We start from the raw sequence: 25,063 nt of genomic DNA, 5'->3' as shown, positions 1-25,063 counted from the left end.
TCGGTGGATGGACTACTCACAGACATAGTCCAGGACCACATGCCCTACCTAACTGGGCCAGGCACTCACCAGGGGTGGACAGTGAGGACCTTGCGGATGAAGAGGGCAGCACCCTGTGAGACGTTGGGGTACAGCCTGAAGGCATCAAAGCGCCCTGCCAGGATGCGGTTCTCCGTCTCAATGGGGTCCAGTTCGAAGAAGGGTGACCGTCCACTGAGCCTGTGGGGGTGAATGGGGTGGCACAGCTAGGGGACACCAGTGGAAGTGTACCCATGACCCCCTACCCACCCATCCCTAGTTGGGAACAGCCACAGCTGCCCAGGGTCTCAATCCCCGTGTCCAGCTGGGAAGGGTCTATAGGGCTACAGTATCCCCCAGCCCACCACCAGCCCAGTGTCTCCCGTGGCACCAAGCCCTGGGCGTGGATAACTAGTCCTCAGGGTGCTTGTTCCCCCCCAGGCCCCTTCTCTTACATGATGTAGGTGAGAACGCCAATGCCCCAGACATCTGCAGCGGAGCCCACTGGGTCTCCCTTCACCACTTCTGGAGCTGCAGGCAGGGGAGCAGGGCTGTCATATTCACTGTGGACCCAGCCCCAGCAACCCCCAGCATCACCAGCATCCCTAGCACCCAGACACTCCCAGCATCTCCACATATCTCCCAGCACCCACTGCACCCCACCATTATACCCTCCTGCACCCCTCCCTGACACCCCAATACCCTGACAGAACTCAGCACCTCCAAAGATACCCCAGCTACCTACCCTACAGCACCCACACTCTCCCACTGAGCCCAGCAACTCTACAAAAGCCCTCAGCAGACTGTCCCAGCACCCCAAAGACCCCCCAGTTTCCCCAGGAACATCTCAACTTCTCCCCAAGATCCCCCAGTGCACAGGCTTGGACACATGCCTTGGGCACAGGCAATCCCCCCTCTGTCCCTGTCCACAAACCCATCCCCATGCCCCTGCACCCTTGGTATCCCACTCACACATGTACTCCAGGGTGCCAACGCGCCGCCCCAGCTGACGCAACACGAGGGGGTTGTAGGTCTGGGCACTTCCAAAATCGATGATCTTGAGGGCATTCATGCTCGAGACAATGATGTTGTCTGGTTTGATGTCAAGGTGCACAATGCGGTGGCCATGCAGGTACTCAAGGCCCTGCAGGAGCTGCAGCACGTAGCCCACCACGTCATCCTCTGAGTAGCGAAACCTGGGGGCAAGTGGCATCAGTGGGTGGCCTGGTGGTGGCAGCTCTCCCCAGATGCCCTGCATCCACCCATACCTGTCCACAATACTGTAGAGGATCTCCTTGCCAGCACAGTTCTCACAGATGAGCACCAGGTATCGGGGGGTGATGTACGCCTCGTGCAGGGCCATGATGCGCTCATGGTGAAGCGCCTTGAGGATCTCGTACTCCTGCAGCACGGTCTGCTTCCTCTCTGCCTCATAGGGCACGATCTTGGCCATGAAGAGCTTCCCTGTGGAGTTCTCCTTGCACAACCGGATCACCCCGAAGCGGCCCCTGCAGCACAGGGCAGCACTCAGCACTCAGCGTACCCCATGTGAGATGCTGCGGAGGGGACCACCCCTGGCAGAGTACCCTGCCCCACTGATACTCACCTTGCCTTCTCATCCAGAAAGGTGTAGGGCTTTTGGGGGACACCCTGCCGCAGCATTGTTCCATCCTTAGCCCCTGGGACTCCGCTTTCAGGTGGGGGCTCCTTGGAGGATGGGGAGGAGGGCTCCTGCGCAGGGGGTGATGTGGGGGGCATGGAGACAAAGGAAGTGACCATGTAGGGGGGCATCTTCCGTGTGGGTGTGGCATTGGAGGTGAGGGATGTACTAGGGGTGGCTGACACTGGAGAAATGGGGGAGGACTTGGAAGGAGATGGAGCCCGAGACAGAGGGGATGTGTCTGTGGGGGGGACAGGGGAGTCCTGAGTAGGGATGTCTGTGTGGGGTGAGGCAGCAGTCCGAGGTGGGGTGAATATCAGCTCCGGTGGCACACAGACGGTGATGTTGGGTGGGAGGTTGGGGTCCGTCCGTGGCCCCTCCTCGTGGGCCACAGGGGGCTGTAGGACCCCAGGGGGAACGCTTGCCTGTGCCACGCTGTCTGCCTTCTGCACTGCTCCCTTGTGCTTGTGGGGCGGCGTGGCAGGGGGGACCCCTGAGGCCGGCGGCTCCAGCTGCCCCACTGGCGTCTGGGTTGACCGGCTGGAAGCCACCTTCTCAGGGATGGGGACAGGAATGACAATGCCCTTGGCTGGGGCAGCTTGGGCATCTGTAGGGAGCAAAGGGGGGTGTGACCCAGGCAGAAGGCCAGTAGCAGGGTGCAAGCAGAGCCCTGCTCTCCAAAATCCTGAGAGATCCCTCAGGACTCAAGGACCCCCAGAGCATCCCAGAGGCCACAGCCCCACACCCAGCCACACACCCGCCCTACACTTTGCAGGACTTTCCACTCACCTGCTGCTTCGAGGTGTACCTTTCCTGAGGGGGTGCTGTAGGGCCCCTGCCCAGCCTTGTTGACACAAGCTACCCGAAACTTGGCAGCACTCCCAGGGGGCAGGTCCGTCACATTGTAGTAGCAGTCAATAATGCCGGTGTTGACAATCTTCCACTCGTGCTCCCCTGCCAGTGTGGGGGCAAGATGAGGCAGGGGGACAGCCTCCTGTCTATCACCCCTCACCCAAGACCCAGATGAGCCCCAGGGGACAGCAAGGACATGGGGGACTTTTGTCCTGGCTTGATGTCCCCCCCCATGAGCCCATCTTTCTGGCTGCAGCTCCAAGGGGACAGGAGGCAGCCCCACGTACCCTCCAGCCTACACTCCAGCACATAAGTGCAGGGGGCTTTGCTCTCTGCAGGCTTCCACAGTACCAGCACCGTGTTCTTGTACTTCTGGGGGATCTCCGGGGTGCCCGGCCGCCCAGGGATCCCTGCAAAGGAATGGAGAGGACAGGCTGGGTGTCTAGCCAGGGGTAGGGCAGAGCTGCTGCAAGACGAGGGCAGCACAACATGGGGACTCAAAGATGCTGGAGGTGCCCAGGCAAAACTAGCCTGTCCTCACTCAGAAGCCCAAGTCTCCTGCAGGTGGGAAGAGCAGAGCGCAAGAGACCTGTTCTAAATAGTCCCCAGCCCCAGGCTGTGTGCCTGGCATGTGCTCTCTCCCCACAAGCTCATCCCCCTCCATGCCTCCTTACGTGCCACAGCCAGCGTGCAAGAGCTGATGGCCGTGCCCAGGGCATTGGCAGCTGCACATTCGTACATCCCAGCATCCTTTCTGGAGACCTTGGAGATGGTGAGCATCTGCCTTCCATCCTTGCAGGAAATGATATTCATAGTGTTGTCAGGCTGCAGGGACCTCTTGTCTGCAGGGGAGAGGATAGGAGAGAAATGGTACATTGCCCCTCCAGCACCCCCTCACCAGGGCAATGCAGGCAGCCCCCCACCTTTCATCCAGAGGATCCTGGGGGTCGGACTGCCAGCAGGTAGGCAGCAGAGGGTCAGTGCTTCTCCCTCCAGCAGCACCTGGTCCTTCAGCTTGATGTGGAAAATGGGGGGGAAATCTAGAAAGCAGAGGTGGGGGGTCAGTATGGGGCAGCAACAGGCACCTGCCATCCCATCCTGGGGCTGCACCTACCTGACTCACTGGGTGTGTGCGGCAAGACAGCGGCGGGTTCCTCCTCCTGCAGCAGGCTGGAGGGGATGCTAGGCTGCGAGGCCACCTTCTCCTTCTTGCCCCGTGGGAGTCCCCAGCGCTCCCAGCGGGACCGCTTCTGGCCCTCACCCCCACCTGTGGGTGCCCAGAGTGGCTGAGAGGGGGCCAAGCCAGGGTAGCCATGCACAGAGTGGCTGGATTATGGGGTGCAGTCAGAACCCCCCCTCATTGCTCACCTTTGGTGGAGGCAGATGAGCGGGTGCTGCCCTCCGAGCGCAGGGACTCAGAGGAGGGTGCAGGTGCTGGGGAGGCCCCTGGCTGCAGGCTCTCTCCCTCAGAGCTGGTACGGCGGAGGTCCCCGGGTCCCTCACCCTCTGGCCGCTCGTCTGACAGGCTACGCAGACGTGCAGAGACTCGCTCCATTGTGGCACTGATCTTCCTCCGCACAGCCACCACCGGTGACTCACTTTCCCCACCACCCCCTGGCTCTGATTTGAGGCTCTCAGAGTCCCTCCGCTCCTTGGAGCCACCCCGGGCCACACTCCAGGAGAAGCGTCGCCCACTGGATGGGGTCTCGCCACCTCCATCCTCCCCCTTGCTCTTCTTCCTCTCAGCAGGTGGGGTCCGCTTGAGGAGCACAGACATCCTCCGGAGGAAGCTCCCATCCTTCTCCACCTCGTGCAGGTCCTGCACTGACTTGGACTTGCCCACCAGCCCGGTGGGCCTGTCCCTGCGCAGCTCCAGGGGCACGCCGGCTGGTGTGGGACGGTATATGCCCTCGTCAGGGGCTGGGAGGCTGGCCAGGTGTCTGTCCTCAGAACGAGAGCGGGTGAGGAGCTTCAGCCCCCGGCTGAGAGATGACTCCCGGCCCCGCTTGAACTTGGCTTCAAAGACCTCCTCCGAGTCGATGTCCTGGATGAGCAGGGAAATGGAGGAGCTGCTGGGCTTCACCTCCTTTTTCAGTGCTGGTGGTGGTGATGGTGCTGGTGCTGGCACAGGGGGCTCAGCAGCGGTGACTGATGGGGGCTGAGCCTCCTCAGTGGCTGGCTCCTCACTTCGCACAGCACCCATGGCTTGCATAACCTTGGCATAGGAAGACGTTTTGAAGGCTTGGGTACCAGGGGCTGCGGGCTGTAGCGGGGTGGGTGCCCCTGTCCTGACAACCTCCTCCCCACTGGCTCCAGCAGCCTTGGGGGGTGTCTTCTCCTCCTGTGCCCTGACCGTGGGCTTCTTCTCTGTGGTGGTAGCAGCCATACCAGCCTTGGGCTGGCCATGGTCCTCAGGGACATGCCTCCTCCCCAAGGCAGCTTTGGTGGCAGGGGCCTGGGGGACAGTGATCTCTACCACAGGGGGTGTTGGTGGGCCAGGGGTGTCTGGTGGGGCTGGAGGTCGAGTATCGGACAGGGCTGAGAGTGAGGGGGACTCCTTGAGCCTCTGGGCCTCCAAGTGGGCCACCGGGATCTCCAGGGGTGCTCCAGAGCGGCGGTGCCGGACAACAGGCTCAGCATCCCCGTGGCTGAAGGAGCTGCTCTTCTGCAGCCGATGCTCAGTGGGGGGGAGGCGAGGTGAGGTGGCCTCACTAGAGGCTGCCCGCACCAGCCGTGGCACTGCTGGTGGCTCCAACCGGGTCGGCCGTGGAACCTTCTTGTCGGGGCCAACCCCCAGGGTCTCCAGGAGGGGACCCCTGAGGCCACTGACCTTGCCATCCCCAGAGCCACCCCGCAGCAGCCTCTGGCGCATCAGCTCCAGGCGCTGGGCATGATCATCCTCCCCCAAGACCCCCTTCCGCCGCGGCAATTCCATAGAAGCTGCCTTGGCCAGGACTCGGCGGGGGCCTCGGCCAGTCTCAGCCCCCTCCTCAGCCCCTGGGGGCTGCTGGATCAGGAGGGCACTGTCGGCAGAGCCACCCCTCTTCAGCTCTCCTCGCCGGGCACTCCCTGGGGACTCCAGGCTGGAGCCCCTCATGGCTTTGCGGGGGTACTCAGGCCGCTTCTGGGCTTCAGGGGCTTCTTCATCAGAGGAGCCAGGTGCTTCTGCCTCTGTGCACGGCCGCCGTGGCCCAGAGCCTCTCGGCCGCTTCCCCAGGGCCACCCCAGGCTTCGCCATGCCCTGGCTCTGCCACTCCATGGCGGAGGCGTCCTCTAGTGCAGCCCCCTCCAGCTGCGGTCCCTCCGCCAGCCCAATGGCCTCATCATCTGTGGGAATCTCATTGAGTGACATGCGGGAGCCAGAGAACTCCACCTGGTGTGGCATGGGGATAAATGGAAGCTCGTCCAGGTCATCCGAGTCTGAGGAGGATGACAGTGCTGGTGACTCCTTCAGGTGCCGGGGCACAGCAATGGAGAGGTGGTTGGACGTGTCCTCCAGCAGCTCCGGGATCGGACGCAGCACCATGTTGCACTTATAGCTGATCTGTGAGCGCTGCAGCCAGCAGAGAAGGATGGCTCAGGCCCAGGCAGGCTGCATGACACCATCCTGCCCCGTGCACTGCACCCCATCCCACCAAGGGGATATCACCCTGTCCTGCCCAGCACACAGCTCTGCCTGTCCCCTCCTGTCCCAGCTCCTGCCTTTACCTGCCATTTCCGACGGGAGAGGAAGAGCTTTAGGTGATCAGTGCTGATGATCTTCCCCTTGGCCAGTGTCTGGAGGACGAGAGGACAGCAGTGTCCCACAGAGCCTACAGGAGGCTCAGGGGAACTCCACTGCTGCTGGGTGTTGGGTCCCTTGTCCAGGCTCACCTTGAACCAAGGATGCTCCAGAGTCTGCTCTGCATTGGGTCTCCTGTGAATCAACACCACTGGGTAAGATTCTGGGGGCTTTGGCCAGCCCAGGGAAGGGCAGGGGGGTCTGCCTGCCTGTGCTGCACCCCAGCAGGCCTGTGCAGCCAGTCTGCCCTTGTGCACCCCAATGCACAGGGATCTCTACCCTCCCTTGACCACAATGCTCACACCAGAGGGGTGGGGGCTGGGGACCCAGCAGCACTCACAGCCTGTCGTTGACCAGCACTTTGATGACAAAGCCCTTGGCTTCCCGGGTGAGCCCTTGGAACATCCTCTCCTCAAAGGCCACATTGTAGTTGCGGATGTTCATCAGTGTTGTCTTGTCATTCTCTCCCACAAAGGGGGAGATTCCCGTGAAGCTGCCGAGGAGTGCACACTGTCATTGGGCCAGGGGGACATGGGGAAGAGCAGGGCAAGTACAGGGGACCAAGGATGGGGCACTGAACCCCAGCCTCAGTGCCATGGGGAAGGCAGAGAGAGGAGTGGCTGGGGAGGAGGCTGTCTGTAAGAAGCAATGTGCATGGCAGCAGCCCCAGCACTGCAAGCAGCAAGGGGGTAGGAAAGTGTTCCCTCCACTAGGGTCCCACTGGACCCACTTACCAAAGGTAGGCGATGACCCCCACGGGCCTGCAGAGAGGAGAGAATGGTTACTGCACCGCAGAAACCCTGCAGGGAGCCCAGTCCCTCCCAGCATAGTGGGGAGCCCCGTGTCCACTCCAGGGCCACCCTTACCAGATGTCAGTGACGCTGGAGACAGGACTCTGGTTGACAATCTCGGGGCCCACAAACTCAGGGGTGCCATACTTGCAGTACTGTGGCTCCTTAGGTGTCAGCTCCTGTGCATTGCCAAAGTCGCAGATCCGGACCTGCTCACTGCTTGAATCCGCCATCAAGAGGTTTTCTGGCTACAGGACAGCATGGAGCAGAGAGGAGCTTGGCAGGAGGCAGGGGCTCCCCCAGGGAAGGGATGTCCCCCATCAGCAGGACCGAGACCCCCACAACATGACAAGAGCCCATCCATGTGGGACCGGGGTGGGAGAGGGCCAGAGAGCCCCACACTCACTTTGATGTCCAGGTGCAGGACATTGTGCTGGTGCAAGTAGCAGATCCCTTCCAGGACCTGCCGTATGTAGGACCGGACCTGCATGAGAGCATAGGGAAGATGAGTGCCCTGACCATGGGTGGGCTCCACACTGGCCCTATGCAGCAGGGGGTGTGGGCTGTAGCCCTCTTTTTAGCCTGACAAAACAAGCATTGCAGATTCCTGGGCTGAGACAGACCTCTGTGTGTCCAGACTGTCTCCATCCACCATCACTTTATACCGCCAGGGTTCACTCACCTCAGACTCGCACACTGAGGGTTTCCTCGCCATCCTGTCCAGCAGCTCTTCCTCAGCACAGCTGGGCCTCAGTCAAGGAGCACAGAAACTCCATGTTCCACCATATCCTGTACACTCCTCCTGGGCACCCAGCTCCTCTGCACTCACTCAGTTCACCCACCCCCTTAAAAAAGACCTCCCTCATCCCCAGCACTGTGTGCTCCTGAAGCAGCACCCAGAGGATACAGCTCCATGACTATGATGATGGCATTCTTCTTCTCAAAGGCATCGCGGAAGAATACAATGCGTTCGTGGTCCAGCTGTGAGAGGATGTGCAGCTCCCGGCGTGCCGACTGCTTGGCTTTGGTCCTCCCAGGGATGAACTTGGCAGCAAAGTCCATCCGGCTGCTCTTCTCTGTCACCCTCCGCAGGTAGGAGAAAGACCCCCTGCAATGTGGCAGTGGGGACAAGGGGAGGATAAGAAAGGGGGAGCAGGAGACCTCTAATTTCACAAGCAGCTGGGCAGTGCCCACAGCCATGGTAGCACTCCAGGATGATCTATTCAGGCCTGGCTTTGCCCTGGACACCCAAGCGCCCCATCCTGAGCTGGTGCCAGATCATTCAGCAACAGCTGACATCATCCCCAGAGCATCGGGATCTGGCATATGACCATGGAGCTCACTCCTGGGGGATGGAACTCCAGGGTGCAGCTCCAGAATCCCTGTTCCTGCAGTGCCCAGGGTGCCCCTCCTGCCCTTCCTGCCAGCAGTCCCATACCTCCCAATCTCCTCATGCACATCGTAGTAGTCTGTCAGACGTCGTGCCTTGTGTAGTGCATCTTCCTCCATGGTGGCATCAGCAGAGGGCTGGGCTGGGGGAAGGAAAGGCGCTGGCAGGGAGCAAGTTGGGGACCCAGGTGCTGCCACCCCAGGACCAGGGGCCAGTCAGCCATACCTGCCCGCACCACCAGCTCTGCCTTGCAGGAGATCTCCCCAGCCAGGTTCTTTGCCGTGCAGGTGTAGACACCGTTGTCAGGCTTGGCAGCACCCAGCACCACCAGCGAGCACTCATTGTCCTCGTACACAAAGCTCAGGTGGCTGCTCTCCTCCAGTAGCTCCCCATCCTGGGGGTTACAGGGGGCATCAGGAGGGTCCTGTCCCCTCCCCAACAAGCTCCCACAACCCTTCCCCCAAGATCAGGGCATGGGGTGCATCCTGCATCACTGAGGGTGAACACAACACCAAAGCCTCAGCATGATGGCCCAGGGAAGGTAGTAGAGGATGTGGGTCTGGAAGGACTGTGGGCAAGGAAGCAGGTTAGGGGGTCCCAACCCACCTTGTACCACATGATGTCTGGCAGCGGTTTCCCCTCCACCACCACGGCAAAACGTGGCGTCTCCCCTTCTTGGACATCAATGTCCTCCATGATGGATTCAAAGCGTGGTGCCTCTGCCAAGAGACAGAGCATGGGGCACCATGGAGCAGTGCCATCCCCGTGCCACTGGCACAGGGTGTATGGCTGTGGGGCACAGTGAGAAAGTGCCAGCTCATGGTATAGGGGCATAGAGCACCATGGGGCAGTGCCACATGGGAGCAGGACAATACGGTGCAGGCCACATGTGGCATGTACCTGCAGCACCATAGGGCAGTTACCCATTGGTGTGGGGCACCATGGGGCAGTGCGACTCATGGTACATGGGGATGTGTGGGTTACATGTCTCCATTACATACTGAGGTGGGGCAATGCCACCCATGACACCTCTATGGGGCATCGTGGAGGTGTCCCCCATGGTTGTTGTCCATAGGTCACTGTGGGGCAGTGCCACTCCATTATACACAGGTGCCTGTGTATCCCCCCATGGAGGAGGCCATATGCAGTGCCACCCATGGCACATGAGTGGGGGACACCATAGGGCAGTGTCACCCCCTGCATGCGGTCATGAGGCACATGGAACACTTCTTCCAAAAAGTCAGCTATAGGGTATAGGATACTGGGCAGCAGTATCAACACATGGTTCATGAGTTTTCAGCCCCATGGGGCAAGAACAGCGTACCCATAGCATATGAGTATGAAGTACTGAGGAGCAAGCAGTGCCATGCTATGGCGCAGTGCTCCCATGGCGCGTGGGCAGGGTGAACCATGGAGCAGTGCCATCCAGTGAAGCAACAACTCCTTCATTGCACACGGGCTTGGAGCACCGCAGGGCGATGCCACCCCCCAGCAGAGGGGCACAGCCCCTGGGTGTGGGGGCACCTACCTGCGAGGCGGAGGTGGAGGGTGCAGCTGGCAGTGCCGTGGCGGTTGCTCACCTCGCAGGCCAGCGGCCCTGCTGCCCCCCGGCCCACACGCAGCAGTCGCAGGCAGTGCTGGTCGTCATCCGGCATCGTCACCTCGCATGCGCCCTCTTGCTCCCCCAGCACCTGTCCGCCCCTGCGGGCACACCAGCTGCACATCACAGCCCCACAGGCAGCCCCAGACCCACTGTCCCATTGAGACCTTCCACCCCATAGCCCCATGACCACCTCTTGTCCCACACACAGCCCTGACTCCGTCTCTGCAGCCCCTGCAAGCAGCTCGAACCCCATTGCTAGCTCAGCCTCCTGAATCTCACAGCACTTAGCACCCTACTTAGCACCCCTGCAGCACCATCCCCCACAAGCTCCATGCGGCTGGGCACAGCCCTGGACATTGCTCTTGTGTGCACATCCAGCCCGGGCCCAGGGAAGGACCCACTACCCACCATGGGCTGCACAGAGAGCTGGTTCAGGAGCCCCTCTTTGTCCACCCTCTGGGGTGATGCTGGGCATGGGACAGGCAATGGGCACAGCACCATGTCCTACCTCTTCCAGGTGACAGTGGCCTCCACATGGTTGATGGTGATGGTGATAGAGGCTGGCTGACCCTCAACCACATACACCACATCTGGCTTGTCCAGGATGACAGGGGCCTCTTCCAGGTAGGGACCTGTCACACACAGTATAACTACCACTTCCAGACCTCACATCACCCAGCCCTGGCCAGCTTATCACCCCTCCAAGGACAGAGACCCCTCTCCCCCCGGTCCAGGAGCTGCCACCTGTCCCCTCCCCACAGCCCCTCTCACCGCGGTCCAGGAGCTGCACAGGCCCCACAGGTGGGGAGGGCTTGCTGTTGGTCTTGGGCGTGGCAGTGATGACACGGAAGAAGTACTTGGCACCCTTGGTCAGCCCATACACTGTGTAGGTTGTTTTTCCCACGCCGGCCACCAGCACCAACCACTGTGTTGTGCCCAGCACTTGCATTTGCACCACATAGGTCACCGATTTGGGGTCTGCATTGAGAGAGGGGTTGGTGGAGAGCCCCAGCTGGCCCCTGCACCCCATTACAGCATTGCCCTCTCCTTGCTTAGCCACTGCCTGTCCCCAGCCTCCTCACCTATGGCAGTGTCCAGCCACCTGGGCTTGTTCCAGGCCAGCGTGATGGCTCTGCCGGTCACCGAGGCCACAGTGGGGGGCCCATCCGGAGGGGTTGGCACCACGTCTGCATGGGGAGGTGGGCAGGGGTATGAGCATGGTCACCACCGCAGCTCCTCAGAGCATCTGCCTTATGCCCTGGGAGAAGTGGGCTGGAGGGGACAGATGGATGTAGTGACTGATACCCCACCAAGGGCTCAGCCTGTCAGCAAGTCACATGTTGGACCTGGGGGTCCAGAGATGGATTCTAAGTCCTCAAGGTAAGGACTGCACAGTTGACCCCACATTTAGGTTGGATTAGAGAATTCCTGATGTCCCCTCCAACCCGAACTGCCCTGGGATCCTGTTACCCTGGGACTGCCCTACAAAGCCACTGACCCCCAGCCTAGCAGAGTGGCAATGAGTGGCTGTGCATACCTGGTGGTGTCTGCTGCTGCTTACCGGTGACATAGAGGTGTGCATAGCATGTGGCCTTTCCCACTTTGTTGGCAATGACACTTTTATAGACACCAGCATGCGCATGGCTGACGGCTGGGAACACCAGGCGGTGGACATCCTTATCTGAGGGGGAGTGGGGACACAGGTAAGACTCCACCAGCCAAGAGACACAGAGCTCCCCTCCCTGCCTCATGGGGCATGAAGGTCTGGGGGGAGATGCCTCCTCCTGGGGTGTCCCCCCCCTTTCCCAAGGGGGCAGGGAGGGTGCAGGGAGCCCTACACTGCATCATCTTGCGGTCATCAGTGCTTTCAATGCGGGAGCCATTGTGGAACCAGGTGATGGAAGGGTAGGGCAGCCCGGCCACCTGGCACTCCAGCACAGCCTCCTTGGACTCTACCACATCCAGGTTGTTCAGCGGCTTCAGGAAATCAGGCATGGTGAAGCACTCTGTCTCTGTCTCTGCCTGCTCTGGCTCCTCCGGGATGGATGGCATCTTCTCTAGCTTAGAGCTGCAAGAGTCCACACACACTCACAGTGGGAGCACGATGCCCCCAGCCCTGGCCCCAGGCTTTGCACAAGCCCATTGTCACCCAAATACCAGAGGGGATGCATATTCTGCAGACCCCAGACTCTTACATCTGTGAGGCAGCAGATGGCCGTGGCTCCTCCACATAAAGCTCAGCAGAGCACTCCACATGGCCATGGGCATTCCTGGCAGTCACTGTATACTGCCCCTCATCCTCACTGCCCACGTGCACAATGACCAGCGAGTGCAGCCCCCTGTCCTGCTGAATCCTCACATTCTCCCCTTCCTGCACCGGCTGGCCTGTATGGAGGCACACAAAAGCATCAGCACAAGCACCCCTGCCAGACTCAGCTGGGAATGAGGCCTTGAGTGCAGCCCCCAAGGGGACTGGGAGAAGCCCCCTGTAGGGGCCTGGGCAAGCTCTCCAATTTTGAGGGTTACCAAAATGAGTCCAGATGACCACTGGAGGGGGAGTCCCACTGATCATGCAGTCAAAGCGTGCTGTCCGTCCTTCCACCACATCCACGTCCTCCAGCTTGCGGGTGAAGAGCGGTTGCACTGAAGGCTTCACTGTCAGCCGGGCACTGCAGGTCAGCTCGTCTGCAAGGAGAGCAGGCAGCGGTGAGCTCCACATGGTACATGTGTGTGCAGAGAAGAGAGCAGCCTCTGACACCCCTGTCTGCAGCCCCAGAAGTCAGCATGGGTGCAGCTGAGTGTACCCCACTCCTGGTGGGGGCTGAGCCCGGGTGTGCTGGGTGCCAGGCTCTGTCCCTGCACAGAGCAGGGTGGGCAGAAGTGTGTGAAAGGTCCTCATGCCCAGGGCTGGGGCTCTGCTGGCCATGGAGTGCCTCTTTCCTCCTCCCACGGCAGTACAGATGCCAGCAGCAAAGTAGGGTGGGAGGATGCCCTGTCGTCCCCATAGGACAGGGAGTCATAGCAGGCCTGATCCTTGGGGACTAGTCGGTGACATTGAAGCAGGCAGTGCCAACACAAGCAGCAACCAAGGGCAGCGTGGGGACGGCTGAATGCTCCAAATTAAGGCATTTGCAGAAAGGACCATTTTGCAATGAGAATGTGGTCACCCACCCCAGGCCGGGATTGTCACCATGCTCTTGCACAGCCTGACCTCTCTACACCCAAAACTGCTGTTGCACAACTGCTTTTGCACAGGCACATAGCCTTCTCCATGGAGGGATACACAGGCACCAGCTGCAGGGTGATAGGAGTGCAGCTGCCCCCTGCATCCACTGCAGCCAGGGTGACTGCTGAGGGCTGTCCAGGCAGGGTGAGGAACAGGAAAGGGACCTTTGTCCCTGTCCCACTGCAGGGGCCAGAGGGTGTGTGCAGCATGCACACATACAGGGGGGTGTCGGAGCTGTGGGACAGATGCTGGGTCCTCTTCCTTGACTGCCACCAGCGATGGCTTAGTGGGAGGGATTGTGTGGACCAAACCCCCGGAAAGTTGCCACCACCCAGGCCAGCAGAGACAGGTCAGTACCAGATCTAGGTATTGTTAGCTCCAGAGCCAGGGGACAGAGACAGCTGGGCTCCAGGGCTGCATTCAGCTGGTGCAACCACGGTGCAAGTACATTTTCTCACCTTTGTGGGAGCTGCATGCATGCTGGTAGAGGAGCTGAGTGGGGTGGAACAGGACTGAGGCTGCCCCACCCTGGAAGTGTTCAAGGCCAGGCTGGATAGGGCCTTGAGTAACCTGGTCTAGTGGAAAGTGTCCCTGCCCATGCAGCTGGGTTGAAACTAGATGGTCTTTAAGGTCCCTTCCAACCCTATTCCATTCTATGATTTCTGACTGATATGACATTCCCAGCTGGAAAAAGCTCCCCAGCTCCTGGGGCAGCAACCACTCTGTGACCTTGGTCCCAATCTCCAGCACTCACAGCTACATCCCAGGGGGACCAGAACACTAAACCAAGGGCTGGGAGGAGCTGTTCATCCCCAGCACCTCCGGGGACCAAGCCCCAAGCAAGACCCACCCTAGGGAGCTTCATAACTGCCACTTACCTTTGGCAGTGCTGAGCTTGCAGGTGTAGATCCCACTGTCGTCCTCGTGCACGGAAGTGAGCAGCAGCTTGCACTTGCGCCCATCAAAATGCATCTTGCATTTGAGCAGGGCGGGTTGCAGCAGCCGGCCCCGGGACAGCCAGTCCACGTCCATGTCTGGCGGGCCAGACACCATGCACTCAAAGAGGGCGAGCTCCCCCGCCCCGACCACCACGTCCTGCAGGGGAACCACGATGGCCAGTGACTGGCACTCAGGGCGAGCTGCCCGGGAAGGGGGAAGAGAAAGAAAGAGAGATGCATCTCAGCAACTGAAAAGCAACCATGAGTGGTGATAGGGATGAAGGGGAAGAACATGCAGGGCAGGGGGGAACATGCAGGGAAGGGGCCCGGCGCAGTGGGCAGTGAGTGCAGCGGGCAAGGGCAGGAATGGGAGACAAAATGTGGAAAGCAGAGCTGAGCCAGGGAGGGGTGGAGGGTGAGGGGAGGTGTCCGTGCCAGGAACACACCACACAGCGCTTTACCAAACAGATTTTATTAGAGCTACAAAAAAAGGGTCACAGCCTCGCAACTCACCCCCCCACACACCAAGCCCCAACCCCAGAGAGAAGAGACCCAGAGCCAAGGGGTGCTCCAGGCAGACCCTGAGCCCTGGGGCTGCGAGGGACATCTTGTGGTGGCCGGGCCAGCACCTGGGTGGCCGTCACAAAGCCAAGGGAGACAGTGCTCTCCCCACTGCAGCTGGGGCAGGGTAGTCCTCTGTGGGGGTCCCCATGATCTCCTGTCCCCCACGCTCTGAGGTGACTATTGCAGAGTTGCCACTGCTCCACAGCCCCTTCCCTACAGCCCCAGCCAGCATTGCAGCCTCTGTGGGCTCAGCTCCCTGCTCCCCTTCTCTGGGCAGCAAGGAGAGCAGCAGGACACATGGACAGGGACAAACGGATGGAGCAAGAGACAAGACAGCATCATACAGCCGCCCTGGCCCAGCTGAAGGGGTGCCTGGTGCTGCCCTGCCACTCCCCCCTCCGGCCTCTGTTAGGCCTCCCCCAGCCAACCCGTAAGCCCCTGCCCACAGTGGAGGGCCCGCGCGTCCCCGCGGTGCATCCAGGACGAGGTGGCGGATGGAGCAGAAGGTAATAACACAAGGTGAGATCCACTGCCTAAGAGGTGTCCAACTAAGAGCCCCGCGGCCACGGCTCTGAGAGATGCACCCCCTTATCGTACTCCCCCTGCGTACAGACAAAAACCGCAGTCAGCAAGCGGAAGGGTTAGTGCAGCAGCAACAGGGACAGCACGCACGCAGGCACACACCAGCGCTGGGACCAGGGGTGTGAGCGTGCACCAAGGCACAGAGCCACCTACCAAGCCCCCCGAAAGGAGCCAGGGCTTGAGCTGTCACCCAGCTCCTGCTGGCCATGGGGCGCGGGGCTGGCTCCCGCTCCCACCCCTGCACTTTGCTGGAGCAGGGTCCGGGCAGGGTACAAGCAGTGCAGCCAAGGCCGGGGCAGGATGGGTGCAGCCCAGGATGCTCAGGCAGCCATCAGCGGGGAGGGCTGGGGGGAGCAGGGCACAGACAGCAAAGGGCAAGAGGAGGGAGGCAGAAACACTTGTCCCCGCAGGCTCCTTCCCTGGCCTCAGGGGATGCCAGACAGTACCTGGCTATCAGTCCCAACCCCCACCCCCATATTTGCACACATATGTTGGGGTCCTGGGAGTACCACAGCAGGGTTGGAAGGAGGGCAAGGGAAAGGGGCTGAAACCCAGTCCCATGCATACAGGCTATTGCTGGAGACAGACAAAGGGGACCTCTCCAAGCTGCCCGGTGCCTGGCACACGGCTTGCAGGCTGCCTGGGGCAGGGAGGGAGTTACCAGCACAGCAGGGTCAGGGGGCATGTCCCCTGCAGGGCCACTAAGGTCAAAAAGCCTCCCTATGCAGCCATGAGCAGCACCTGGCTCTAGCAATGAAGACGTGGGGAAACATGGGGTAAAGTTGGACTGCAGGGAGCATTGAGGTCTGGGTCTGACTGGCTGGGGGCCCTGGCACAGCTCATAGATGCGTAATGCTGCACACTGGCAGCAAGGCCACCCGCCTTCTGCTGCAGGCCCAGACTCTGTGGGCAGCCCCAGGCACACAGCTCCACTTTCCTTGCTCCCAGCTTGCACCTGCTTGAGCTGCAGCAGGGAAGGGCAGGCTGGCTTATCCCCTTCTCCCACAGCACCGCCAAGGGGATTCTGCAGTGTTCCCTTCCCCACACAGCTCATGCAGGGTGCTGGAGACAGCTGGTCCTTTTAGGGGGGAGACACACGCCCAGGAAGCTTTACCTCTGACCTCCAGCTTGGCCTCGCACTGCTTGGTGCCATACTCGTTGACGGCCTTGCAGGTGTAGAAGCCAGTGTCGGTGCGCTCTGCCGCCAGGATGTGCAATGTGAAGAGCCCCCGTGCTCCTTCTGCCTCTGCGTGGTGCCGGCGGCCGTATTTCACTGGCTGCCGGTTCCTCAGCCTGCTCAGGACACAGGCAGAGCAGCATGGTCACACTAGGCCCTGCACACCCAGACTGGCTGTCCCTAAAAGACCCCTCTCCGCCAACTCCAACCCTGCTCAGGACCAAAGCTCCAAGCTGGCCATCCCCAAATGGGGAGGTCACTGTGCCTGTCCCCTCCTTTCCTGACCATCTGTGACCCAGCAAGCACCAGGACTCACCAGTAGATGATGGGCTTGGGCTCCCCACGGACGCGGACACTCATGCTGACATCCTGCCCCTCCAGCACCGACTGGTCAGACAGGGACACCTGGGGAAGCAGGGGTCAGAGAGTTGAGAGCACCTGCCTGCACCCAGGGCCATGCAACCCCACCACTACACTCAGGACAATGTGTCCCCCACCAATGAACCCAGGGTTATGTGTCCCCCATCACATCACAAGTCCTGGAGTACCAAGGGAGCTGGTGGGGTGGAGTCTGCCCAGGTGCTGTGAGCACCCAACATCAGGGTATGGGAAAGCCTGACCTGGCACCAGGGACCACAGGGCTGCAGTTACAGGAGGGGTTTCATCTCACCTCAAAAGTGGGTGCAGCCTTGAAGGTGCTCTCTGGGAAGCTGTGGGCAGCCCCATGCTCGGCTCTAGGTTGCAACTTCATGGCCGGTCGGTGCTGGGGGGTGCCAGACTCGGGGAACTCTTCCAAGGGGCTCAGGTACTCCTCGTCAGAGGTGATGGGGCTGCCCTGGCCGAGGGGGGGTGCCAAGTTCCCATGCCGCTCCACGGCGGGGGCTAGCACAGAAGAGGCTGGATAAGGAGCTGGCAGCAGCCAGAGCCGGGCATGCAGGTCAGGGCACCCTCTCTACCACCCTGCACCCCAGAGACAGCCATCCCACACATCTCTGCAGCGCAGCACCCAGCAGCGAAGGGGTGCAGGACCGCTCAGTGGGAGGTGGGGTGAGAAGCACTCCACGGGACGATAAGGGGACGCGATATCCCGCAAGGCGACAGCAGGGCTCAAGTGGCTCTTACGCAGCAGCCCGCGCTCCCATCCTTAAGCCGCACGGATTCCCGGGATGGCTGTCCCTGCCTCGGGCTGGCGAGGGCTGAAGGTGACATTGGCAGCTGCGCTCCGCCAACAGCCCTGCCAGCCGCCTGCGCGCTCCCCGGAGGGCCGAGCCCGTGCGAGGGGAGCCCACCCGGGGTCGGGATGGGAGAATGGCCGGGTGCGGGATGCGCGCGGGGGCCGAGGCTGGGGGCTCCGAGGTGGGGAGCAGTGAGCAGCGCGAGGTGCTGGCAGGACCCGGCCGCCGCGCAGGGGGTGCTGGCCCCCCTCCAGCCCAGCTGGCGAAGTGCCCTCACCCCCCCGCTCCCCTTACCGGGGGCAGGCGGGTGGGCTGCCCGTCGCAGGGCGAGGGCTGTGCCCCCCCGCAGGTAGCCCCAGGGCCGAGAGCTGGGGGAGCTCGACCCCCAGGTCCTCCCTGCACGCTGTCCTGCCGCCCCCCTCGTTGCCCCCAGCACTCACCGGGGAGCGCGACCCCGACAGCCCCTGCCCCAAGCCGAGCCGAGCCACGCCGCTCCGGACCGGGCCGGGCCGCACTGCCGAGACGCTGCTGCCACTGCCGGGGCCGGTGCGTTGGTGCCGCGTTCGTCTCCACTCCCCAGCGTCGCCGGCCCCCTGAGCTCTCCCCGCCCCAGCGCCGGCCGGCCCCCGGGGCTGGGCTAGCAGCGCGGGGGAGGGCCCGCGGCGGGGCCGGGGGCTGTCGGGCCCTTTCGCGGCCCCCGCTGCTGTGCCCCAGCCCCCTGCTGCCCGAAGGTGTACAGCCACGCCGCACCACGGAGCCCGTGGTTTTTTTGTTGCTTCCAGTCCCCAGGGCAGTTCTGAGCCTCTGCTGCCCTGGGACGCTCTCAGGATGGGGCTGGGTCAGGCTCGGTGTCCCCACGGCCAGCCGGGTGAAAGACAAGTTGGGTATCCCCAGGCTGGCAGCTTGGTGAACAGGCTTGGTGTCCTGACAGCTAATAGCTTGTGGGGCAGTGCTATCCCCACGCCTAGCGAGTTGGAGGGCAGAGGTACCCCACGGTTTGTGGGTTGGAGGGCAGGTTTGGGTGCCCCCATGGTGCAGGACAGGGGCGGGAGGCCAGACACTGAGCTATATGCCGGGCACTGGGGGATGCTCACAGACTGACCCTGCTCCTCCTCCCCCCCCCCCCCCCGACGGCAAGGTCCCTCCGTGTTTGCCGGCGGCACGTCATCTGCTTTGGTTCAGACAGAGCCTTGTAGGGTAAGGAAGCCGCTTTCTTCCCAGTAGCTGCAGCGGCCGAGCTGGCAGCTCGCCTGCCGCGGCGAAGGCTCCCCTCCAGCCCTCCCCCCAACCCGCCTCCCCTCCGCTCCCCCCGCCGGCACTCACCGGGCCTGACGCTGAGGATGGCGCTGCAGCAGGTCGCCCCCACCTCGTTCGTCGCAGTGACGGTGTAGAGGCCAGCGTCGGCCACCCGGGCGCTCCGGACCAGCAGGGTGTGACGCTCCCCCTCTGCCTTGATGGGCCTCGTCGTGCTGCTCCGCAGCTGGACCCCGTCCTTCCTCCAGGACACTGACGGCAGAGATAAGGGTCACTCGCGAGTAGGGGATCCCAAGCTCCCCTGAGGGTCTCTGCAGGGTCTCGGTGAGGACAGGGGCTGCCCTGCCCGGCCCGAAGACCCCTTTGCCATGAGGAGAGGCCCCGGGTTCCCACGGACCCTGATGGAGGGAGCGGGGCCGGCCTCTTTCTGATTCCTGACATCCTCTGCCATCCAGTGGAGGCTGGAGAAGGAAATCAAAGCCGCATCCCTTCTCCCCGACTCTATGTCTGGTGCCTGCTCTGGCTGCCCAGCTGCCCCTGCCCATCTCCCGACTACAGCAAGCCTGGAGCCCATCAGCCCTAATGGGCTGCCCCCGAAAAACCACCTGAGCTTCACCCAGAGCATCACCCCTCCCTGCCTGCAGTGCCCAGCAGCCAGCCCTTCTCCTGCTCTACCAACAGCCCAACATGGGGTAGTGGCAAACGCCCTGCTTGCACCCTGCCTGCACCCTGTCCTATCAGGTAGTACCCGAGCACTCTGCCTGGGGGGAGCCAGGGTGAAAGCGGTGCTCCCATCACCTCCCTGAGACACCCAGCTCGGGGCTGCATGTCCTACTCTGTACAGCTCAGGTGGCCCCAAGGGACAGCTTAGCAGGGGCGACATGGACATGCAGAGTGTCCCTCAGATAGACCCTTTGGTCACTCACCTTCTGGCTGGGGGTTGGCTGTAACAATGCACTTGAGCAGCACCTCTGCCCCCACTGCCACTGCCATGTCCTGGATGGGAATCTCAAAGATGGGGGCTTCCAGGGGGTCTTCACCCGCTGAGACGTAGGAGTCATCGGAAGACTCTAGACAGGGAGACATGGGCCCCATGGCTGTCAGTGGGGTGAAATGAGTGGGTCTTGAGCCACTCTGGGTGGCATGCAGACAGAGCAGGGGCCTGTCCATCCCAGCCACCATGTGCCCCACAGCCTCACTGAGGCATTAGCAGGTCCCTGGGCTATGCAGTGAAGGAAAGGGTGGCATCAGGGGCCACTGTGGCACAGTACCTGCAGCTGGACAGGTTGGGAACCACAGGACAGGGAGCGCACAGCCTGATGTGCATCCCCATACAGCACAAGGGATGAGGCGAAAGCAGGGTGTGAAGGGAAGAGGTTTGTACAGCCCACTGCTGCCCACACTCCAAGCTCTTCCCAGCCCCCCGGTGGTGCTGGCTGTGCTGCCCTGCCACATCAGCATCAGCCTCCCAGCTCACTCCCCTCCCATGGCCCCAGCACACAGGCAAAGGTCCTGGGGCTGTGCCAGAAGCCTCGGGCGCGTGGTTCTGGCACTGATCCAGCCAGACCAGAGTCTGGAAGGAGATCCCAGCCTGGGTACAGTCTGGTCTCACCTCTCCACACTGGGATTGGCAGGGTACCTCTCCCCTGGCCAAGACAACCCTGTGGATGCTTGGCCTGCACACCTTGCCTGGAGCACTGTGCAAGGTTTATCCAGGACAAGATGCCACCGTTGCCCTGTGCCCCAGGGGGATGGACCAGCCTAGCACTAGGTGCCAGAAGTAAGCACTGTGCACCCTTCCTGTGCCAGGCAAGAGGGATGGGGACATCAGCAAGTGTCATGACTTCGAGGCCCAGCAAACTGGTTCCCAGGCTGGTCTATCATAGGGCACTGGTTGGTGCCAGCATCCCCATCCTGCTAAACCTTGTTGCCCTACCATGTGCCCTATGCTCTCTGGCACAACATGGGCTCTCTATACCTCCCAGGGGCAGGCTGGGGGTCCCCCATCCCACTCAGGGGTTGGCTGGGCCATCTCATCTTTGTACCTGCAGGAGACCAGAAAGCCCTACCTAGCTCTGGAGAGGTGGGCCTGGCTCGGCGCCCCTTCCCCTTGCTCCGCATGCTCCTGCCTTCTTGAGCCATCCGGCCACTCTCCTTCTTCTCCGACACTTTCGTCTGCCTTCTCTCCACTTCCCTGCCTGTGCCATGCTGCCCTGCCCAGCTCCTCTCCAGGCGAGCCTCATGATCCATCCCTGGCTTTGCCCAGGGTAGGAACCGCACCTCAACAGGTGCCTCTGGCCGTCGGTACAGGCCGTGGGGCACAGACAGCCGGGCAGCCAGGGCTTCACTCACTGCTCCAGGGGCACGGGCTCCAGTGGTAGGGCCCCCATCGGGGTATGGGCTGCCTTCGGTGGGACCGGCCTGCGAAAGCACTGCCCGTCCCTGCGGGGAGGCTTGTGCTAACAGCCACTGCTCCTTCTTCTTCACTTCCCCAGTGCTTTCTTGCTGTAGACCCTTCCTGGCACCTGCATCCCGCACCTCAGCGGGCTGGCTAGCTGCTGCACTGCCCCATGATGGGGTTTTCCTTCCACGCTGCCCCCCTGGCTCCGGCTCCCCATTGGGTCCCACCATTGCCACGCTGGAAAGTGCCAGATGCTGGATCACGTGTGTGCTCTCTGCTGGCGGGGAGGTCTTTGGTGGCAGCCCCTTGCGTCCACCTGCACCCTGTGAGGAAGGGGGGCGGGGGGCACGGGAGGCAGGAGGCTCACTGGCTGCTGGGGGCGAAGGTGTAGGGGGCAGCCCAGACTTGCACAGCTCCTGGGAGCGCCGCAGCTGCTGCTTGGAGACTGTCCGCTTGATGCGAGTCAGCTCCTCCGCAAACTTGTGCTCGATGGCATAGACACGGCTGGCAAACTTGCCCCGCTCATCGAAGGATGCCGCTTTCTGACGGAAGGCCAAACGCCGGGATGCTGCCGTGCTGCCTGGCTCCCAGTATCCACCTTCCCGGACATCCTCCTGTGAGCTGCCCAGCATGCCAGCACGGCGCGAGCCAGAGCCAGGCTGATCAAAAGAGCGTGCCTTCCGCAAGGGGTATGAGGGGAAGGGGCTGTCTGCCTGCTCCAAGCTCCTCCGCCGCTCCTCAAAGAACTGCAGCCTCTCAAAGATCCTGGAGCCAGCACGCACCAGCTTGGGGGATGCTCGGACAGAGATGCGTCCAGAGGTATCGCTCATGGGTGTCTGGGGACGGGAATCTTGTGTGCTGCCCTGTGAGTACCCTGAGGACTTGGGTTTCTTGATCTTCTCCTCATACTCTTCGGGGACAGTGTCCTGGTACTCAGCCGGCACCGAGGACTTCTTGCGGGGGGCCACAGGTGTGAAGGAGGGGACGCCAGGGCCACGGGTGCCTGGCTGGGATGTGGCACTGGTGGGTGAAAGTCCAGCACGGGGAGATGGTGAGCGGAGGATGGGCGGCTTGGTGGTCAGTGGCAGGGCAGTAGGGGACCTCGGGGGCTCAGCACCAGGCTTCGGAGAGGTGGGGCCGCTGTGGGGCTCATCTCTCCGGTAGCCCCCCTGGGGGATGCTGCTGCAGGGGAAGAGACAGAGGACCATGGCTCAGAGCCAATCCTCACTAGCTGAATGCATGCCTGCTCCCAGCCCACACCATAGTGCCCAATGGGGCACAGCAAAGGGGGCATGTGGCCACGGAAGCCCCAGGACCAGAGAGCCTTAAGTGGCCCCATTGAGTGAATCTGGACACCCAGAGACCACTGGGAGCTGGCTGGGTTGGATGAGAGTCCTGGCCTGCTATGACACAGCAGTGTTCCCTTGTGCAAGGATACCCATGTAGGATAGTAAGGTGATGCTGGGATATCCAGCAAGTCATCCCCCCAGGACTAGGGGGCACCCCAATTTGCCAGGCTGTCCTGGTGTGCTGGGGCACTGTGGTACAGGCCAGCTCTTCTGTAAGGTGGAGAGGTCCCTAAGCCTACAACCCCCTACTGCACACGTGCTACTGCAGATGCATTCCCCTGCCCCCGCTGCCCCCAGGGGGGCTCAGCATTTGTGGTGCAAAAATCATAAGGTGAAGATGAGGTTCTGGGAGAACAAGCAGCCTTGAACAAAAAAAGGGGCAGGATGGAAGTCAAAGGAGCAAGGCCTGTAGGAATGAGCTATCTGAGGACAACAGCTGATGGGGAGGGATAGGGGCTCTGAGCAAGCCAGCAAGTCCTGTGGAGGCAGCATGTCCTTAGCCCTTGCTGCCACCCCTGTGTGGTGGGGACTTCAGCTGGCAGAGCCTTGCCAGTGGGTGTCCCAGGCTGCTGCACACCCCCAGGTCACCACACCCTGGGCTGTGCACAGCCCCTGTGTCTGGGCAGAACAGGGGGACACACTGTAGGTGGGGTGCTCCATCTTGTACAGCAGTACAGACTTTACTCCTGGTCCCAACCTAGCACCAGCAGAAGGGGACTCCACTCCGTGTGTCTCCCATCACCCAAGGACCTACACCAGGGTTGCTCCCACCTCCTCACCATGAACAGGCTGCCCACTGCTCAGAGCCCCCGTTCCTCATCCAGGCACGGTGAAGGCAAAGAAAGCCCAGGCAGAGGGGAGGAGATGGCTGCAGGAGTTGGAAGATGGCCCCAGCGCAATGTCCCCTTCGTGTGCTTCTCCCAGCTACTTACACATGGAGTGAGAGCGCCCGTCCTCGGTACAGGCTGAAGGCGCTGCCGTATGGGTCGCTGGCCACTGAAAGGCTATCCTCCGACCCCCAGCTCGTGCCCACCAGATTAGCCCTTGATGCCCGCACCAGTGGCTCCACGCCCAGGTGCCGGACCTCGGCGCCGAGCGGGGCCGGTGTGTTTGCTTGCCTTGGGGTTCCCTGCGGCTGCTGCCAGGCAGTGGGGCGGAGGTAGGGTCCCCGTGTGGGGAGGCTGGCATCCGTCTCCTTCTCCACCACGGTCTGCTGGCTGCCCGACCAGCTGGAGCGCTCCTCTGCCTGTGACAATGCCAGCACCGAGGTCGGCGTTGTGTTCATGGAGGCATCCACAAGGGTGTCGGACCCACCTGGAAGGAGAGGGGTGAGCAGACATCGTGTGTACATGGAGATGAGCCTAAAACCCTGATTAGAGTGGGCTGAACAGCTACGAGGTGTCCCAGCATGTCCCAAGCAGGCTGCCCCAAGCCCTCTCCCCTTTGCATGGGTAGACCCCAGCTCCTGCTTCCATGGAGACGCTAAAAGCTGGGCCAGCAGAACAATTGTAGGAGGGACAGCCAGGTGTCCCCTGCTCACCTGTGGGGGTGCTGAAGGCTGTATCATCCTGAAGCTCGCTGCGCTGTGTCACCTGGGGATCGCTGGGCTCATCCTCACCCGTCTCCGAATCTGGGAGGGGGGAGGAGAGCAAGGGGTGAGGGGACACATGGGTAACAGGCCAGGCTGGCACTGCCCCCTGTTGGCCCACGGGCTCCAGGGGCAGGAGAGTAGTACCTGAGCAGCTTCAGGGTGACGGGCATGACTGTGACTTGCAGTGACCAGCTGCCAGCAGGGAAAGGCAGGGTCAGGGGTAGGAAAGTTTTTCAGGTCAAGGGCAGGTGGGGAAGGGCAGGCAAAGCAAGCAGGAGCAGCATTAGATCTCAGGAGGAAGGGAGATGGTGCTGGTGGTGGGAATGGAGATGTGGAGGCAGGGCAGGGGGTTGGTGGCAGCGATATGGCAGGGCAGCAGGCTGGGGCACAGGGCCAATTCTTGAGAGGGCTGGCATCAGACAAAGGTCTTCCTACCGTAGCTTTGCTTCCTGCAGGAGCGGAAAACTTCGCTTCCATAGGGGCAGCAAGAGAGAGAGAGACATCAACACCCGGTTATCGGCCCGGCCTGCAGAGACGCATTGGGCAGGGGGAGGGACCTTGTCCCCACCATCTCCCTGCAGTTACTTTGGGGGAGGGACCTGCCAGGCAGCACCTGGGTGGGCCACACCGGCTCAGATCTGGGTGTGGGTCAAGGATTGGGCATTTGCCCACCTCATGATCCCACAAGGAGCACCCCAAGCCCTGCCCTGC

General features: G+C 61.8%; 1 protein-coding gene across 4 annotated transcripts in view; it reads right to left on the bottom strand.

The window, feature by feature from the left end:
• SPEG (striated muscle enriched protein kinase) overlaps nucleotides 1-25,063 on the bottom strand; it is a 39,662-nt gene that overhangs the window by 1,555 nt on the left and 13,044 nt on the right. The window contains exons 2-41 of one of the 4 annotated variants that reach the window (XM_030454534.1): nucleotides 24,302-24,391; nucleotides 23,694-24,075; nucleotides 21,081-22,594; nucleotides 19,938-20,081; nucleotides 19,081-19,263; nucleotides 17,253-17,464; nucleotides 16,899-16,987; nucleotides 16,520-16,698; nucleotides 14,200-14,460; nucleotides 12,622-12,780; nucleotides 12,291-12,480; nucleotides 11,934-12,163; nucleotides 11,657-11,776; nucleotides 11,178-11,282; nucleotides 10,867-11,073; nucleotides 10,604-10,727; nucleotides 10,021-10,193; nucleotides 9,099-9,211; nucleotides 8,718-8,886; nucleotides 8,541-8,634; nucleotides 8,010-8,210; nucleotides 7,785-7,845; nucleotides 7,509-7,586; nucleotides 7,178-7,350; nucleotides 7,046-7,072; nucleotides 6,652-6,804; nucleotides 6,404-6,446; nucleotides 6,239-6,307; nucleotides 3,899-6,083; nucleotides 3,645-3,797; nucleotides 3,454-3,570; nucleotides 3,205-3,372; nucleotides 2,818-2,940; nucleotides 2,468-2,632; nucleotides 2,104-2,285; nucleotides 1,625-1,749; nucleotides 1,287-1,526; nucleotides 991-1,214; nucleotides 474-549; nucleotides 70-219 (exon numbers count right to left, since the gene is read on the bottom strand). In XM_030454534.1, the coding sequence (XP_030310394.1) occupies nucleotides 70-219; nucleotides 474-549; nucleotides 991-1,214; nucleotides 1,287-1,526; nucleotides 1,625-1,749; nucleotides 2,104-2,285; nucleotides 2,468-2,632; nucleotides 2,818-2,940; nucleotides 3,205-3,372; nucleotides 3,454-3,570; nucleotides 3,645-3,797; nucleotides 3,899-6,083; nucleotides 6,239-6,307; nucleotides 6,404-6,446; nucleotides 6,652-6,804; nucleotides 7,046-7,072; nucleotides 7,178-7,350; nucleotides 7,509-7,586; nucleotides 7,785-7,845; nucleotides 8,010-8,210; nucleotides 8,541-8,634; nucleotides 8,718-8,886; nucleotides 9,099-9,211; nucleotides 10,021-10,193; nucleotides 10,604-10,727; nucleotides 10,867-11,073; nucleotides 11,178-11,282; nucleotides 11,657-11,776; nucleotides 11,934-12,163; nucleotides 12,291-12,480; nucleotides 12,622-12,780; nucleotides 14,200-14,460; nucleotides 16,520-16,698; nucleotides 16,899-16,987; nucleotides 17,253-17,464; nucleotides 19,081-19,263; nucleotides 19,938-20,081; nucleotides 21,081-22,594; nucleotides 23,694-24,075; nucleotides 24,302-24,391 (9,451 nt within the window). Of the gene's footprint in view, nucleotides 1-69; nucleotides 220-473; nucleotides 550-990; nucleotides 1,215-1,286; nucleotides 1,527-1,624; nucleotides 2,286-2,467; nucleotides 2,633-2,817; nucleotides 2,941-3,204; nucleotides 3,373-3,453; nucleotides 3,571-3,644; nucleotides 3,798-3,898; nucleotides 6,084-6,238; nucleotides 6,308-6,403; nucleotides 6,447-6,651; nucleotides 6,805-7,045; nucleotides 7,073-7,177; nucleotides 7,351-7,508; nucleotides 7,587-7,784; nucleotides 7,846-8,009; nucleotides 8,211-8,540; nucleotides 8,635-8,717; nucleotides 8,887-9,098; nucleotides 9,212-10,020; nucleotides 10,194-10,603; nucleotides 10,728-10,866; nucleotides 11,074-11,177; nucleotides 11,283-11,656; nucleotides 11,777-11,933; nucleotides 12,164-12,290; nucleotides 12,481-12,621; nucleotides 12,781-14,199; nucleotides 14,461-16,519; nucleotides 16,699-16,898; nucleotides 16,988-17,252; nucleotides 17,465-19,080; nucleotides 19,264-19,937; nucleotides 20,082-21,080; nucleotides 22,595-23,693; nucleotides 24,076-24,301; nucleotides 24,392-25,063 lie in introns of all 4 variants that reach the window. The other 3 variants (XM_030454531.1, XM_030454533.1, XM_030454532.1) reach the window with 3 other exon arrangements.

This window comes from Calypte anna, chromosome 7 (assembly GCF_003957555.1).
Source record: "Calypte anna isolate BGI_N300 chromosome 7, bCalAnn1_v1.p, whole genome shotgun sequence".
Classification (NCBI taxonomy): Eukaryota; Metazoa; Chordata; class Aves; order Apodiformes; family Trochilidae; genus Calypte; species Calypte anna.
The sequence above is the reverse complement of the archived record's forward strand: the minus strand, read 5'-3'. Positions and strand labels throughout refer to the sequence as shown.